Below are 18,955 nucleotides of genomic sequence, written 5' to 3'. Positions count from 1 at the left end.
GGAGGGAGAAGCGTTCATCCCTATACACACGTAAGAGAGTCTAGCTAGCTACATTTTCAAATATCATACTTTTCTAATTTTGTCAGAAAGTAATTTTCATTGCAAGTTCAAACGTACCGTTAGCTAGCTAGCTAATGTTAGCGGGCTGGTTCTCTAGCTAACATTACGTGTATTATTTGTGTAGTAATATTATTCGTATCTCAGAGCCATTTGCATTGCTAGTAATAGCCTAATGTTAGCTAGTTAGCTAACATTGAACCTAGTTGGTTATCTTTAGCTACCTGTAGATTCATGCGGGGTAGTAACATTATGAGTTAGGATTATGGTTCATTGTTTAGCTAGCTAGCTAAATGTCTAAACAAAAGATTCCACTATACAAGTAAACATTTCACTGTACCGTTTACACCTTCTGCATCCTGTGCATGTGTAAAAAATAAACTTAGATTTTATTTGATATAGTGTGTGTTCACCAGAGATGTTAATGTGAAGAACAACATGGCCTGCACGAAAGTCAAATAAGGATATAGCGTTAGGCCAACGAGACAGTGTCCAAGTTCTAAAATTATTCGGTAGAATACCCTGCTTTTATTTCGTCACACTCACAACCGTAAGCTATTTTCTGTAATTAGCTTGCCATTAAATTATAAATAATGATCTTGTTTTGAGTTTATTTTCCTGTAATAATGAATACAAATGAGCTCAGGTTAAGACGTTGTCAGCTATATGATATGGTCATTATTTGAACTGGCTAGCCAGCTAACTAAACGTTAGCTAGCTAGCTACCTAATAAGCTAGAAACTAACCAAAACATTGTTCAGAAAGTTGCTTTTAGTCGCCTGGTTTGCTAGATTGACATATACAACATACATTTTTAAACGGATGGTTTACTGGTGTTAAAATACAACAGTTATGCTATTTTGGACCACCATGCTGCTGATGTCATGCAGCCACTTTGATATATCAGCTGATGTAAGAAGGGCTATATAAATACATTTGATTTGATTTGTTGTTTTTGTGTTTATATTTGTTTTAAACGACAACGACAAGTTTGATGTCAGACGACTATAGAATGTTCATGATGTCACTGTGACAACTGTATACAGACATGTCAATAGACCTAGTATAAACCAGCCTTTAGTCTTGATATCTTTGGTTGTTTAGTACACTACCGTACTCTCTCTGTTTAGCACATGGCCTCACATGTGAATCCTTACAGAGATTGGTGTGGTGTAGACAAAGAAGAGCTCTCCAGTAGGTGTATTAAAACATTCAAGGGCCATTTTCTCAAAATGGGGTTACAAGTTTATCAACTTTCAAATCAGAATTACTTTCTCATTGTTCTATAGTGTATGATATACCATTTTCTAGCTCTACTTTTATTCAACGTTAAAAAAACTACTTAAAATGTTGCTACATAAGACCAAATCAACCCTGTCTGTCACAATTTTGTGTATTTTAATCATTCAAATAACTTATTTTCTTGAGGCCCAACAGCTATGAAAAAAATTATAAGTTGATTGATCCAAAGTCTCCCCTGAGCCAACATTGTCAATTTCTCGGAAGATAACAGGCAAGACCATTACAGGACAGTGTGTGTGTGTGTGTGTGTGTGTGTGTGTGTGTGTGTGTGTGTGTGTGTGTGTGTGTGTGTGTGTGAACTTGAATTGAAGCATAATATACATTCCCTTTGTCTTTGTTGTCATACATTACTTTCAACAAAAGGCTGAGGACACCTTATCAAAAATTCAAGGTCTTACTAGTTTGGATCCCTAAAAGTCAATATAGAACTTCAACAATTTCAACAACTCAATCCCCTACCTCTAACCATACCTCAAACCATAATATAACCTATGATAAACAAACAATTCCCAAGACACACCATCCATCCCTCTTGGGTTCCCTTCATATGAGCAAGATACCGTTTTACTAGGGGGCATCAAACAAACTAGAATGGAACTAGTCAGCAATGATTTAGCTCTTCTCTCTACCTCTGTTTCTTAGCAACCCTACCAGCTGTGTACCATAAAGTGGAAAAATCAAGCCCAAAGGATGCTTCTCGTGGCAAGGTGATAGGTCAACAGTGATCCTCTGCTCTGTACCTTGCACTCTCATTCCCCAGGGGACATACCTGCCTCAGCCCCCTAAAGCCCCGATGTCTTCTGCCCCATCTCTCAAGACAAAGAGAAGTTAAATAGTTTCTTATAGTGTGTACACTGACGCATCAGTCACAAATAAAGGGTGAAGTGAAAGAGTGTCTGCGTTTTATACTGTATTTTGGAGAAGACTATCAAAAAAAGTCCTAACAGAATATTATTTTTCTGCCACAACTAGTCCTTTAAAAGGTGCACCACTATCAGCATCTATTTTCATTCCCTGGATAATAGCATAGTGTTGCCTTCCAAACCCCCACTAACACAACATTCCCAGAGGCCCCAGGCTCCATGATGAGCTCCCCCACTCCCATACCCTCTCCCTGGGGTAGTTCCTAGGATATGATGACCCCCCCGTCAGCTCAAATTCTCTCATCTTCCCTCCTCTTTAGCTAGCGCATGCGGCCCCTTCCACTAGCCAGCTTTGCCTCCCTGTTTGTGGTAAATGAGTGGAGATAGTGATTAGATAAGATTGGGACTGACCCCTCAGTGGAGGCATGGTGTAGCATACCGGGCTTTATGACACTAATCTATTTGAAAGGGAACCTCTAACAGAATGCTAATGAGGGAGCTAGCATGGGTATCATCCTGTGTGTGTGTGTGCATGCGTGCGCGCGTGCGTGTTTTCTTCAAAAATGTAATGACTTTCGCTATAGGCTTAGTTATTGAAGTTTATTTGCCACCAGAGTAGGAATGATTCAGCCAAGAACTAAAGAGGGAAAAACATTTCGCATCGCAACTGGTGGTGATCAGTAAAACCCAAGTTTCAGATCCACTTGTTTTCAAGTTACAGACTACATGTTGATAGAGCATGTGTACTTTGTACTTCGTGAACTCAGTACAAGTCTGCTTTAGCTCAAATTTCCAGCTGCTCATCCACAGATGTTTTCCGATCTCCTGCCTCTCCTTGTGCTTCTCTATTCACATGGACAAAGGCCCATAGTTGTGTGTTTGGCAGGGGAAAGGCTTCATAATACTGCCCTGAAAGCAGCCATTAAAGGAAGAAAAGGGAAATAAGTCCATCCATTAATTGGATGGTTATTCAGGCTTTCAGTTTCTGAAAACAGGCTCTAAAAATAAGCTAGACGCAGCACAAGGGTCCTGTCTGTTGTGCCCTACGATGGTCCATTTGACGTGAACGGGCGCTCTGCTTGCCCCGAGGGTTGATGGGCAAAGCACTGTAGCCACTGAAACGTGAACAGACCTATGGGAAAGGAGGACACTGCCGTGGTAGGAGCTCATCAACAAAGTCAGTATAATGTTTTTCAGAAGTTTGTAAAATTGCTCAGAAACTGTGATTTCTGTACACGTTCTGGTAAACACAGACAAGACACAAAATGAAAGCTTAGAGATAAAAGTTGACTCGACTAATTAGGAATAAAAGTGATACCGAATTGCATGCCTACTTAGATCACTAATTCAGCCCAGACTCCACACTGGTACTTGCAAATATTTAGTAACTCGAACACCCTGTGCACAAAACGATAATCACCGCACATAATCACTGCAATTATGTCATGTTTACCGCCGAGCATCTGTTAAGTGTAAGCACTACTCCGACAACACCATTCCCACTTGCTTAAATATGCGTCACCAATTTTCAGACGACACTGTGTAGTTTTGAGTCTTTAATGTATGTTTTTCGCCGGCTTGCTGTGACTGCAGCTGATTCTAGGCCAGTGCACTTACCCCAGGCACAGTGCCAAGGCATAATGAGACATTTGGTTCTGAATTTCACAATCTGACAGAATCCATTAAAGCCAAGCAGGGCTGCAGATGCAGCAGCGGCGGGATCAGCCAGGCCAAAGTGATGACTTCCCATTTCCCCCACATTATATCATATATCCCCCTGCTTCTGCTTAGACAAATGACCAGATCCAACTAGGGGGGTCTGTCGGATTGTTTGCACACAGATGCCAAATTATGGCTATCCATGGCTGGCACAGTGGCACTATTGACTCAGTATACATCATTATTAAGAGGGACTTACTGTGTAATAACCAACAGCCGACCAGTGTTGAGATATTCTGACTCAAGCATTGCATGTACAGAAATGTCCAAAATAATGATGATTAAGATGATTATGTACAAGAAATCACACTACATTATTTTGGGATTATCACTGTTATTAATTTTGGCAATTCACATAAAGACGGATAAATTGCAATTCCACCAATCATTCAAAATATGTTGCATCTAGTAAGTGGCCACTTTGTTTCTTTGAGTGCAAGCATACATATCAATATGGAGACACAATAAGTTCTTCTTCATTACATAAATAGGAGGACTATCACAGCAAATTCTCCAGTATTAAATTAATACTGAGAGTGTTAAATCAACACCGAAAGAGTGGGCAATATACACACTGGAACCAGTCTTAAATTAAATTAACACTGAGAGTGTTGAATCAATACTGAAAGAGTGGGACCATATACACACTGGAACCAGTGTTAAATTAATACACTACTTAGTGTAAAACCTATTCAAATATTTCCCAGAGTGCCTTGTCTTTTGAGTGAATTCTAGAGTTACCAACCATGACTATAATTTTTTTGTGACAGATACATGGTTGTTGAATTCATTCCTTTCCAATCCTGTGGCCTTCAAAAAGTGAGTTTCTATGTGAATGTTATCATTAAAATTAAACTTATGACAATAAATTACATATCGCACACTGATTATTTACAGGCCACATCAAGTAGAGTTTGCAAACTTCCAGTAACTTATCCAAAATACCCAGATATCCTGGTTGAAGGACTCCGGATTCGAGATATATTCCACCTGGGAGTTCTGGGAAACCTGGGAATTTCAGGAAAGCTCCCAAATTTTTGCAACCCTACCTGCAAGTCATATTTTGCTGGCTTGCAAAGTGATGTGTAAATCATATTGGAATCCACCCAGAGTTGGCTCGCAAACAGTTGAAGCTCTTCTTCACCTACAACTTGAATTCAGAATGCCTGCCAGAGTTAGGAACATTGTAAGGATACTACATTAACCATTCAAACTGGAACAACCATTTCAGTAACGGGTAAAAAAAATTCTAACTAACAGATTAGATTAGTTTAGAAAAATGTATGTTATTTATCTTTGTTTAGCATAAGATGTATCAATCAATGTACAAGCAAAAACACATAAAAAAAGATAGAAATCAACCTGCAGTAGAGTATGCTTGGAAATATGATAATGACGGGCTTGGTTTTGGTTCAAAGTGAGTTTCAGGCCCCTGTATTAGGGGAAAACTAGGCCCTCAAACTAAGGCCTTATGAAATACCTACGGTATTGCATTAAATATATACATGTTTTATGATAACATTCACTTAGGTTCTCACTTGAAGTCCATAAAACAAAAAAACAAATGAACGCAAAGTTCTGACCTCAGCCACGAGGTCAGAACTTCCTGTCATGTCAGAAACAGTGTCATGACACCTAACGTGACAGTCCCTTTTGCTCCTGGGCAACATGCATCACCTCTAGGAAAAAACAGATCTGATTGGTCAGCCATGCGAGCGGGTGAGAAGTTAAGGTTTGAGGCAGGCAAAAATCTCAGATCCTCTTGTATCCTGAAAGATGATTCAAATGGATGAATAATTGCCCATGCTTCTTAAATACCTACAAAAGCTTCCTATTAAAAGCTGTGGACCTTGTCTCCGTTGACACTGAAGAGTGTTAAAATGAAGTGTTTTGTAAAACCAAAACTAGTGGCAACTGAACTGCCACCATTGCGAAGGAGACAAAACCTTCTTGCTGGAGTATTGAAACACATCCTCCTGAGATGTTTTGAAACATTACATGGTGTGTTGTAACAATACTTAAGTGTGTAACACCTTGCCAGGAACTTGGAGCACTACCAGAAAAGGAATGAAATGAACAGATTGTTGGGCTCCTGAGTGGTGCAGTGGTCTAAGGCACTGCATCTCAGTGCTAGAGGCGTCACTACAGACACCCTGGTTCGATTCCAGGCTGTATCACAGTCGGACGTAATTGGGAGTCCCATGGGGGGGTGCACAATTGGCCCAGCGTCGTCCGGGTTTGGCCGGTGTAGACCATCATTGTAAATAATAATTTATCCTTAACTGACTTGCCTATTTAATTAAAGGGTACATTTTTTTAATAAGTATGTTTTTTTTTTTGTCAATTTCAATTTACCCCAGAATTTATGTTTACAGTGTGGCTGAGTGGTTGAGTGGGTAATATTCCAATGAGACTACAATGAAATGTGCCATTTTACTGCCCCGGAAGTCAGGGGTTCAATTCCCGCTTCTGCCTGTCCCACTTTGACTCCTCTGTCTCCTCCTGTTTCTAATCTGTCTAAACAAAGCATAAAGTGTTATTCCACAAAAAAAATATTCTCCATAGGCCCTTATCCTCAATCAATATTTAGGCTATAGACCATTTGTATTTCTTAACCACTTGATTGTATGAGTGACAGTTTTTTGTGTTTTGATGCTACTATTTCTACAGTGTACAAGCCTGACCGAGTGCTTGGAGGGTAATGAAAAAGGTGCTTTTATGCACTTAACTTTATCGTACTGGAGGTGTACGAGTCAGAGAAGAAACTTTGACTTCACGTACACAAATCTCAGGTTCAACTCAGTGGCCCAGATTGACCTTCTGCACCGCTCTCATTCCAACTTTAAAAGGTCAACATTGTACAAAGAAACCAATCAAATGACTAACAAAGACTACAAATAAAGAAAAATAAAATGCATACCACAACCATAGTAAATACACATAATCACTGAGGCCAGTATATGCAGTATACTACATAAAGGTTTCACTAACACTAAGGATACACATTGTGATTTGGCTTCCTATCCATAACATTTCTCCAGCACTCAATGGGAGATAATGGGAGAGTCACAACTATCCTAATTCCTGCTGCTGGAACCACTTATCTAGTTCAGAGACTGTCAGGAAGTGTGTTTGTGAGTGCAGAGCCTGCAAACACATGCAGACCTGAGCAATTATCCTGCAGATGAGCGGAAAGCTGAAACCTGATTTGATTATAAGACCACGAAATTCCTCAAGAAAACAGAAATCCAGGAAATGCAAATGAGGCCCATCTGCCCAATTTGAGCTCAGGCCCTCACTGAGAGGGAGCTGTCTGCTTAAATGTGGTGCTGAAATGAGCTGTGGTTACTGGCACCCGTTGTGAGTTGCTGATACACTAATACAGTTTAAAAGAGAGAGTGCAACATGTAATAAAAAAAAATAAAAACAGCATTGTGTGATTAATGGTTCAAATGATCACTTACTCTAATTATTGAAAAAATAATGTATATTTTTTTCAACCTGTTTGGAATGCAATAAACTTGAGAGACAAGCAACACATGACTGAAACATGAGCTTAAAATGACAAATTCTATAAATAGAATGGATGTGTTTAACAAAACAAATAAGCAATCAGAGTGACTTATTTTGACGTATTCTACATGTTTTCCTAGTGATCAGAGTGATGAAATCTTGTAAATTGTTATCTAAAAACATGGTGCAGTTAAACAATATCTATTGTTTGTTTCTCATCCAAACTGCTATATAAATACACATGAAGTGCAAACACTTACCTTGCCAACATACAGCGGTTCTTCACCTGTGTACTCCTCCAGGACAAAGAATTGGTTCCATACCCAGCTGCGTTTGTGCCTGCGAAGCAGCTCCCATGGGCCTCCAGCAGTGTGTTGGGCCTGGTTCTGTGTCCCAGAGGCCCCAGAGGCAGAGATCAACCCCCAGCAGCCCAGCTCCCAGAGGGGAAGCAGCAGTGCCAGGAGAGCACCTGCTCTCCACACACTTCCTGAGCCACACCACCTCATTTAGGCCCCCTCCAACAAGCAACAAGACCAGGAGAGAGAAAAATCACACAGCGGAGAAATGTCAAAACCCTCAGGGCCTGATCCCCACTGTCCTCCTGAACCAATGTTTTGCCAAAAAGAAAAAGAAGAAGACCGTGGATACAACCCTGAAGAAGAGAGTACTTGGATTGAAGAAAAGGGAAAAAGTCAAGCTCTGGGTATTGGAGTGGTGCTGCTGTTCATTGGTCTTGATTGTAGACAAAAGCTGTGGTAATTCCCTCCACTTTGGAGATAGAGGGTTGACATTGGGGGTAGATTGAGGGTCAATGGCGATGGGGAAGCTTGCTTCTTCACCACAGGGGTGGAGTAATTGGCACCTATCAGAACAAAGGGATGAGGAGAGCGAGAGAGAGAGAGAGAGAGAGAGAGAGTTAGAGAGAGAGGGAGAAACTGCCATCAGCGAAATTGCCTCAGTGACCGCAGTCACTTTAGACACTAAGTAATGTGCTTGCTGATGCAATGATAATTACATTTTTCAACCACTGATAAAGAAATCGAACAAAAATGAATAGACAGTAAATATGGTAAATACAATTAACATAGTATCCTTCAAGGGCCCATAACGTTCTACGTACTAACCTACACTGTACATTCCCATTCCCAACATAAACCAAATTGAGTGAGGTCAAATGTTAACAAGAATATTGGAGCAAAATGACCTGGCTTATCTATGTACACAAGCAAAGTGATTTCCACATACAGGGAAAAAAATAGTGGGCGGTAGGAATAACAATTAAGTGTCGTTCAGCCTTCTTTCGTGCTGAATTCACATTACTGCAGATTTACCTTTTCCAAGGTCGTTATTTTGTTACATTTTCTTTGTAGAAGGGCACAAAGTAATACCGCTATGGTTCCCCACACAACACTAACAAGGCACCTGATCTGTTTGGCAAGCCCTCATCCACAAGATTAAAAATAAATCTGAGCTGTCAGCAACATGACGGACCGGTTCGTGTTCTGACCTCTACTCCCAGCAGTTTGTGTGTGTGTGGACTACGGAGCGCCGTATGAGCATGCAACGCGATCTCTGCCTCAGTCACTCAGCCACCATCATGCTGCTGCATGGGATTGACTACCAACGACCAATCATGCCATTAGGAACTAGTGGAAGTAGTGAAATAGGCTTATTATGATCGATTGTTGTCTAAGCATATATCACACCACATCCCAGCGACACCACCATTGGAGAATTACCTGAGCAGTATACTGTGACTTGTTATCTAGTTGAGAGCTGAGCAGGCTTAGCCATAAAAGAATGTAACGAGAGTGTGAAAACGCGAAAGTCAATCCATTCACTGGGTACATGACCAAATATCACTTGACTTACCAATTCAAGTCAGCCAGAAGAAAACTCACACCAACAAATCCCAAGAGGACTACTGAAACTGAAAGCGAGCTCTTAAGAAACAGAAACTGAGACTCTTGACCATGCATACGTCTGTTTCCTCTCTGACCTGTCTTTTTCTCTCCTCCTGTAGACTATAGGCAGATGCCTTGGCCAATGGAGATAATTACCTTGGCATGCAATGTCCTCTCTCTTCCCACACAGTCTCTAAGCACTCATTGTGTTTTCTCCTCTTTCTCCCCGGGAGCTAAATAAAAACAGCTAACACCACATCCTGCTGGAAGTCATTTGCTCCGCTCCACTCGTGCCTTAACGAAGTCATTATCAAGTGCTGGTAATTAACACATAGAGATAAATGATGGTATCATGCACTGCTTCAGAAGTGTTTTCATTTCACATGGCTGCGGCTTTATTTCGGGAGGCAAAAAGAGCAGTGACACTTCACAGAATTTCAACCAGCCTGTTTCCACCTTCACACTGTTATGCTAGTCCTGCTCAAACCTGGTATAAACTGAGATAAAGAAGAGAAGGAGAAGACTAATTAGATGAAATTGCTGCCAACTCATATTTAGCGACATCAATGGTTGTTTCAGTGGAGACATCCTCTAGCAAGAAGGTTCTTTGCAACCATTCAGACCGCAAAGAACCCTTTCCAAGAGAAAGGAATCTTTGAGTAGAAATGGTGCTCCATAGAACCATTGCTCACTTCTAAGAAACAGAGCGCTTTTTAAAAATGTAACTAGGTAAGTCAGTTAAGAACAAATTCTTATTTACAATGATGGCCTACCCCGGACGACACTGGGCCAATTGTGTACTGCCCTATGGGACTCCTGATCACAGCTGGTCGTGATAAAGCCTGGGATCGAACCCAGGTCTGTTGTGACACCTCTAGCACAGCGATGCAGTGCCTTAGACTGCTGCACCACTCAGGATCCCCTGGGTCCCACTTGACCCGCCAACAGACAAACATCTCAAGGTGACCTGTTTGTGTCCTGAATGTGAAAAGCCTAATGATGTACGGAATGGAAAACACACGCACACACACACGCACACGCACACACACACACACACACACACACACACACACACACACACACACACACACACACACACACACAGGGAGTAAGTAAATGCAAGTTCCTGCATCCGATTTAATGGCAGGTAGTGGTAGAAAGTGGAACAGATCTGGCTGGAGGGCAGAGAGAACCAAGAGAGCCGTAGAGGCAGAGGCAGGCAGGTTGAGACTGTGGTATTGTGTTGGAGAGGATCTGCCCAGTGCAGGGTCAGACTGAGGCGAGCAGACAAATTAATGCTTCTTATTGTGCTTAACCCAAAGCCCCACAGAACGGAACTGGGAATGAATTGTAGGGAGAGTCAAGAGCTCGCTGACGCTATGTGCATCAATAAGAAACAGAAGGAGCAAGAGAGAGAGGGATGGAGAGAGGAAGAGCAGATGTTTACAACCTTCAGTGTACAGGAGAAATATCTGTTTTGTTTTGCTTGAAGAATGAAGTTGTCCTTCCACCATTTGCACTTGAGGATATAACAAAAGGATATAACAAAAGGATATAACAAAAGCATCACCTTACACATCGCTGATTTGGAAGGTGTTTAGTTGCTTTAAAATACCAGTAGTAAAAGGGAGAAATTAGAGTGTTGGAGAGACAGTGATAAGTAAATATGAATCTGCATCATGTACCAAGGGTCTCGGTCTCTCTCTCTCTTTCTCTCTCTCTCTCTGAGGTCTCTAATCCCATTTGCCCGCCTCACAATGGGATTAAGAGTGCTTAGTAACCAATCACTAATTTCCGCCCTTTCATATAGCTTGTAGATTTCACAGTGTCTACCGGGGCACAACAAATACACAGCAAAATTGGAAGTGTTAAACTTACTCCCTGTAGTGTTAATTCTAACACTTTTGCTGTGTGTATGCAGTATGCATCCGCTCTTAACAGAGTGAATTTAACACTTTCAAAAGTGTTCAAATGTTAACATTTAGACACTGTTTCTATAACCCTATACTGAGTAGAAAATGTACACTGGCTGTGTGAAATTCACAATACACTGGAGTGAAATATTAAGGATTTCACTATACACTGGAGTAAAGCAATAGGCATTTCACTATGCACTGGAGTGAACTAATTAGTATTTCACTCTGATCTGGAATTAAATATAAAATGCACTTGCTCTACTGTGGGGTAAAAAAAACACACAATTTCTATCTACAGTGGAGTGAAATATAATGAAATGGTGTATGGTGTAAAGTCTAATTTGCATATTTCCCAGGGTCCCTTAAAAATGTTTGTGAATTTTAGAGTGGTCCGTGCTATCCGGGATCCTTGGGACTTCCCTACCCCATTGAAGTTAAAATGTAAAATGGTTAAGGTTAGGGTTATGGTTAAGGTAACTTTTTAAGGGTAAGGGTAGGAGTTAAGGTTGGGGTTAAGGGTAGGGATGTCCCAAGGATCTGGATTGCACTGACCATAATAGAGTTACCTACCATGAATGTACTTCACCAAGCGAGTCCTTAGGCAAATGTTATACTTTTTTAAAAACTATGACAATATACGTTACATATTACAAGGTCTTATTTTGATGTCCTCTAACACAGCGGTGTCAGGAATCTCCTGGTTTATAGACCACATCAGGCCTGAATGTCACATTATGCTGACTTGCAAATTAATGCATAATTCCGATTGGAATCCAGACAGATTTAGGATTGCCAACAGTTTGTATTTTTATTAATCCGCATTCAGAATGATTGTCAGGACAATGGAAATTGAAAATGGAGACTACCTAAACCACTTAATCTGGAACAACCATTTCGGTAACAGGTGCAATAAATCGAACTAACTGATTGGATTAGTTTAGAAAAATAACCTACCCGCAGTAGAGCATTCTGTGAAACATGATAATGATGCTCGTGGTTTTGATGGGACTGTTTTACTCACCACAGTGTAAAACAATAACTATGCTCATTAACACCAACACTGAGGCTTATTTTACACCACTGAGTGTTAATTTCACTCTTACAGAGTGAAATTAACTCCTGAATCAACACTAGAAATGTAACACTGAAAAGTCGATACTGGCCAGTTGTCTGTGTTAGGTAAAATCTGTAAACACTTGCATTTCACTACTCCATCTTGGACCCCTTGTCTGATTGCTATGGGCTCGTATAAGCTCAGTAAGGTTAGTATGGGCACTGGCTTTCTGATATGCAAACAGAGAGAGGGGGTTCAAAGAAACCACTGAGACAACTCCCTATTCACGGAATAACAGAATCTTATAATCCTGATGTTTTACTGAAAACGCAAGAGCCCTAAGGAGTACAGTAGAGATGCTTGTTTTTCTATAGCTGATTTGGAGCAATTTTCAACCAAGTCACTGTGTATTTTGAGGGAACAAGTTGCACTGCAGCATTCCGATCACACAATGGCAAATCACAATCACGTATTGCCATAGAATGGACTGTAAGGGTCTGGTGATAAACACTGCATAACAGACCCATCTATAGGTTCTTGGTAGAATCCTACCCCTTCTCAATTAATATTTTTTTCTAAGAGTGTAACCAAGTGGGACAACCCACAGAAAGGGTTCAGTGTGGAGAACCATTTGGAGCATCTATTTACACTACCGTTCAAAAGTTTGGGGTCACTTAGAAATGTCCTGGTTTATGAAAGAAAAGCACATTTTTTATCCATTGAAATTACATCAAATTGATCAGAAATACAGTGTAGACATTGTTAATGTTGTAAATGACTATTGGAGCTGGAAACGGCAGATTTTTTATGGAATAGCTACATAGGCATACAGAGGCTCATTATCAGCAACCATCACTCCTGTGTTCCAATGGCACGTTGTGTTAGCTAATCCAAGTTTATAATTTTATAAGGCTAATTGATCATTAGAAAACCCTTTTGCAATTATGTTAGCACAGCTGAAAACTGTTGTTCTGATTAAAGAAGCAATAAAACTGGCCTTCTTTCGACTAGTTGAGTATCTGGAGCATCAGCATTTGTGGGTTGGATTACAGGCTCAAAATGGCCAGAAACAAAGAACTTTCTTCTGAAACTCGTCAGTCTATTCTTGTTCTGAGAAATGAAAGCTATTCCATGCGAGAAATTGCCAAGAAACTGAAGAACACCAGTCTCAACATCAACAGTGAAGAGGCGATTCCGGGTTTCTGGCCTTCTAGGCAGAGTTCCTATGTCCAGTGTCGGCGTTCTTTTGCCCATCTTAATTTTTTATTGGCCAGTCTGAGATATGGCTTTTTATTTGCAACTCTGCCAAGAAGGCCAGCATCCCGGAGTCGCCTCTTCACTGTTGACGTTGAGACTGGTGTTTTGTGGGTACTTTTTAATGAAGCTGCCAGTTGAGGACTTGTGAGGCATCTGTTTCTCAAACTAGACGCTCTAATGTACTTTTGCTCAGTTGTGCACCGGGGCCTCCGATTCCTCTTTCTCTTCTGGTTAGAGCCAGTTTGCGCTGTTCTGTGAAGGGAGTAGTACACAGCGTTGTACGAGATCTTCAATTTCTTGCATGAGTTTCAAAAGAAAGTCTTTGTTTCTGGCCATTTTGAGCCTGTAATCCAACCCACAAATGCTGATGCTCCAGATACTCAACTAGTCGAAAGAAGGACAGTTTTATTGCTTCTTTAATCAGAACAACAGTTTTCAGCTGTGCTAACATAATTGCAAAATAGTTTTCTAATGATCAATTAGCCTTATAAAATTATAAACTTGGATTAGCTAACACAACGTGCCATTGGAACACAGGAGTGATGGTTGCTGATAATGGGCCTCTACGCCTATGTAGATATTCCATAAAAAATCAGCCGTTTCCAGCTACAATAGTCATTTACAATATTAACAATGTCTACACTGTATTTCTGATCAATTTGATGTAATTTCAATGGACAGAAAATGTGCTTTTCATTCAAAAACAAGGACATTTCTAAGTGACCCCAAACTTTTGAACGGTAGTGTATATATATATACAGTATATATATATATATATATATATATATATATATATATATATATATATATATATATATATATATAAATTTTTTCTTTAAAATTACAATAACACAATACAAAGACAATACGAATGGCCGCTCCCACCGTGGGTGCACTGGTCAGAGGGCGCACTCGCCCCCACCTGCCCCGAGACGCTGGCAATGCCCTGGCCCAAAGGGATTTTTCAAGGGCGGGAAGAACCAAGCCCCTATGGAAGCGAGCTCACCCATAACTACCAGGTCCAGCACACACACTGCTCACAGCATGAAACCAAAACATACACTGAACACAAATATAAACACAACATGTAAAGTGTGGGTCCCATGTTTCATGAGATGAAAGAAAATTATCCCAGAAATGTTCCATATGTACAAAAAGCTTATTTCTCTCACATTTAGTGTACAAATTTGTTTACATCCCTATTAGTAAGCATTTGTCCTTTGTCAAGATAATCCATCCACCTAACAGGTGTGGCATATCAAGAAGCTAATTCAACAGCATGATCATTACACAGGTACACCTTGCGCTGGGGACAATAAAAGGCCACTCTAAAATGTGCAGTTCTGTCACATAACACAATGCCACAGATGTGCAAAGTTTTGAGGGAGCGTGCAATTGGCATGTTTACTGAAAGAATATCCACCAGAGCTGCTTCCAGTCAATTAAATGTTAATTTCTCTACCATAAGCTGCCTCCAATGTGGTTTTAGAGAATTTGACAGAACATCCAACCGGCCTCGCAACTGCAGACCATGTGCATGGCGTCTTGTGGGTGAGCGGTTTGCTGATGTCAACGTTGTAAACAGAGTACCCCATGGTGGCGGTGGGATTACGGTACGGGCAGGCATCAGCTACGGACAACGAACACAACTGCATTTTATCGATAGCAATTTGAATGCACAAAAATACCGTGACAATATTCTGAGGCCCATTGTGAGGCCCATTATATTTGAGGTATCTGTGACAAAAAGATGCATATCTGTATTCCCAGTCATGTGAAATGCATAGATTAGGGCGTAATGTTTTTTTTTCAATTGACTGATTTCCTCATATGACCTGTAACTCAGTAAAACCTTTGAAATTGTTGTATGTTGCTTTTATATTTTGGTTCAGTATAAATAGCGAAACGCAAAACATACAATAATCCCATCCCCACCCACACCTCTGATTGGAGGACCTCAAACATTTATACTGTACGTTTGTGTATATATTTACTTCAGACAGCCACAGATCTTCCATCTTCCCAGTAAATAATCATTCTACAATTTCCTCTCACAATACATCCTTCCATTCTCCCATGGTGTATCCCTAGGGACTTGAACCTGCCCATCTGCAGCATTTCTGCCGAAATTGCCCGGAAAATAAAATGTTTACCCAAGAGCACAATGATATTTACTATTGAATGACTGTGGTCCTTCAAATCCCCCAGCAATACTGTTTGCAGGTCCAACCGCACCCTGACATTATAGCAGAACAACCATTCCTGGACTTGAATCCAAAAACAATCCACCAATGGACAGTACCAAAAGAGATCCTCTAATGATTCGGTTTCCTCGTGGCAAAGTCTGCACCGGTCTGACTGTTCAATACCCCAAACACTGAGCACTATTATTGTAGCGAGAATTTCATATAATAGCTTAAATTGTAAAGAATGATTTGATGCATCAATTGTTGTTTTGTATATCAGTTCATAAACCCAATGCCATGGTATTGAAACATTGAAAATCTGTTCCCAACTATCTTTGATTTTATACAGCATAGTTGTCAACATTATTTGTAAAGGAGGCTGTACCTAAGAAATACCCATACTATAGGTCTCATATGGGACAATCGTGATACTGTATGTAGGTGAGTCAGTGACTTGGTCACATAAAAGTGTTTTTCTAGGAAATGTAAGGACTTTTCATTGATGTAAGCCTGCCAGTGGCTGAGAGCAGATAGCCTTTCAAATCTCTATGGGTTTTACGAAGCATCAGCCTCCAATTGCTTCAATCCACACCTCTTAGCCTTAGTATAGCCAAAGCAATCCATCTAATGGGGTGGGTTATAGGTTTGTAATATGTACTATCACAGAAGGAGAGTGTAAGAGTACTTCTCCATAGTGGGGTAGACACACTGTAAGGAGTCCAAATTAGTATTACTGTCTGAGATGGGGAGGGGCCACAAACCTAAGAAAGCATAGGCTTGTTTTGTGAAAACTATCTAGGCAGACATAATTAGAGGATTGAATGAATGAATCAGTCTTCTGAATATCAAAATATATCAACCTGCAACAGCAGACAAACTTTTCAAAAGTCAATTTGATTAGAGAGCAAATTGATTAATTGCATCACTCCAATTAAAATTAGCTGATTGATTTGTGTTGTGCAAGAAAATGGCTGATTCATAGCAATAAAACAAATCCAATCTCAAGCAACATTAATAATTGAAATTCATTTTCAAATGATGAAAGCATTGCTTATTAATTTGCTCCTGTATTGAATGAGAATTTCCTAAATTACAGTGTGGAGAACCTGAAAAGAATATAGATGAATATGACATCTAAAGTATGAATTCCATGTGGAACACCCACCATAAAAATAACCCTGATCAGTCCCCACCTTAGCAAGGTCTAGGAGAAGTGTGGCAGAATCGTCCGTGCGTTATGCAGTTTGCTCTGCGTATCCCATCTACCATTTTATAAAGTACCATACGTAGTTGTATCGACTGTGCAGTGACAAACGACCAATACGTTGTTGTCATCATGGTATGCATGCCAATCATAACTTTTCATTTGATCAATTAGTAGGATGCATTTCATGCTTGATAAGTTTTAATGCATGACGTGTTTATTTCTCATTCCAGACACTGCCAAGAGAAGCAGGTTGATAGCCTTAATTGTTATAACTTTTTTATTACCTTTTCTATTATAATGTACATTCTGTCAAATACCCCATAAGTGACCACGGTATACATACCGTAGTTCGTGGCGTGCTATTCATATTCAAAGACCATACGTTCACAAAACAAATCCTAACATGAATCTGCTAAATGTGCACATGCAATAGTCTACACAAATAAAGTTATTTTGAAACAACACTGCGCATGCATGTTCCCAAAATGGAGCGTCGCATCATTTATAGCTACATTACGCCAACATTGAACTGATGAAGGCTAGAGACTAAGAACATCCCATAGCATATCATAAATAGGTCTGACACTTATAGCGCTCACCTCCAACTGTGTTGAGAGAAATGAGACAGCAACGGGGGAAGCGAGATATCTCAATCGAATGTTAAAAATGTTTGGCATTAAAATGTCCATGACGCACCATTCACCACAAAACGCTTGGTCAACAAACATATCAGTGAACAGCCGCTGCAGGAAAGCTGTGTCCACTGCATACTGATGACAGAATTAGCGAAATATAATTTAATGTCATGAATTAACCATACGCCAACTTCATGTCCCAGTGGAATCGTTCTCAACTGCTGCAAGCAACAACTCTGGTGGAAATGCACGTAACATAGGTTTGAATTTACTCACAACTTCAATGATTCGATAAAACTTACCTCGTATTGGCAGGTCGTAAGTTATAAAAGTTGAGCTCTTTCCGTGTTGGCTACCACTAGAGGTGATGATGACAAAAAATATATGAAAAGTTTGTAATACAAACGTATTCCTGATCGTGCACAGGTGAATAGCATAACTCTACCACAACGCGCATTGGTGAACCTAGAAGAGATGCAGCGCAGGAACTCCGATCCCCGAATCCCCTCCCTCTCCATCTCCATCTCCATCTCCCTCTCTCTCTCTCTCTCTCTCTCTCTCTCTCTCTCTCTCTCTCTCTCACTCACACACACACACACACACACACACACACACGCAAACAGACGAATGTGCCTTCGCTGACTGAAAATTATTCAGATGGTCCTCTCCTCTCTGGCTGCACCAGAGCTGGCTCAGTTGGAGATTCCCCAGCCAGCTGCGTAGGGTTTTGGGTACTCCCACAAAGAGGCGCAAGGTACAATGCCAGGCGTGAACTGGGGCATGACTACCAGACCTAACAAAATGATTTACAGTACAGCGACTGTAATCATGTTATGGTACCAAAACTGTTACTGTAGTCTTATATACAGTACCAAGTCAGTTAGTGTAACCTAATTTATAGTACCAATTACAATTACAACCTTTTACTTTAATTACCCAGTGACATATTACTCACTGTTCTTTGCAAGTTTTAATTTTGATATTTACATTTAGGCCTACATTTGTGTCATTTAGAGGGTGCAACTAACTAGTTGATGCATTCAACCAAGGTTGATAAAAAAAACACATGACAGCCATAGGAAGTAAAACGTTTCTGTACCCATTAGCCTGCTGAACATGTTGTTGTAGTTAAGCATACACTGGTCTTCAAAAAAAATCTAATTACAACAAGATATCTTATGATATACTGTATCTCTGACTATATCTGGATAATGGCAGTACCTTACTGAGATATCCCCAGTATTGTGATGCCAGCTTCCGATAAATTACAATAATTTAAATGCAATGAAGCACAGTACAAGACTGTAAAAGTGACTATTAAGCAGTAATATTTAGTTTTTAC

General features: G+C 40.3%; 1 protein-coding gene across 1 annotated transcript in view; it reads right to left on the bottom strand.

Moving 5' to 3' along the window:
• LOC111953145 (cadherin-7-like) overlaps window positions 1–18,158 on the bottom strand; it is a 130,217-nt gene extending 112,059 nt beyond the window's left edge. The window contains 2 exon segments of the mRNA XM_070435402.1: window positions 7,715–8,316; window positions 17,916–18,158. Coding sequence (XP_070291503.1) covers window positions 7,715–7,960 — 246 coding nt within the window. The 5' untranslated portion in view covers window positions 7,961–8,316; window positions 17,916–18,158.
• Between the last annotated feature and the right edge of the window lie 797 nt (window positions 18,159–18,955).

Source organism: Salvelinus sp. IW2-2015, linkage group LG27 (assembly GCF_002910315.2).
Source record: "Salvelinus sp. IW2-2015 linkage group LG27, ASM291031v2, whole genome shotgun sequence".
In the NCBI taxonomy this organism is placed as follows: Eukaryota; Metazoa; Chordata; class Actinopteri; order Salmoniformes; family Salmonidae; genus Salvelinus; species Salvelinus sp. IW2-2015.
The sequence above is the reverse complement of the archived record's forward strand: the minus strand, read 5'-3'. Positions and strand labels throughout refer to the sequence as shown.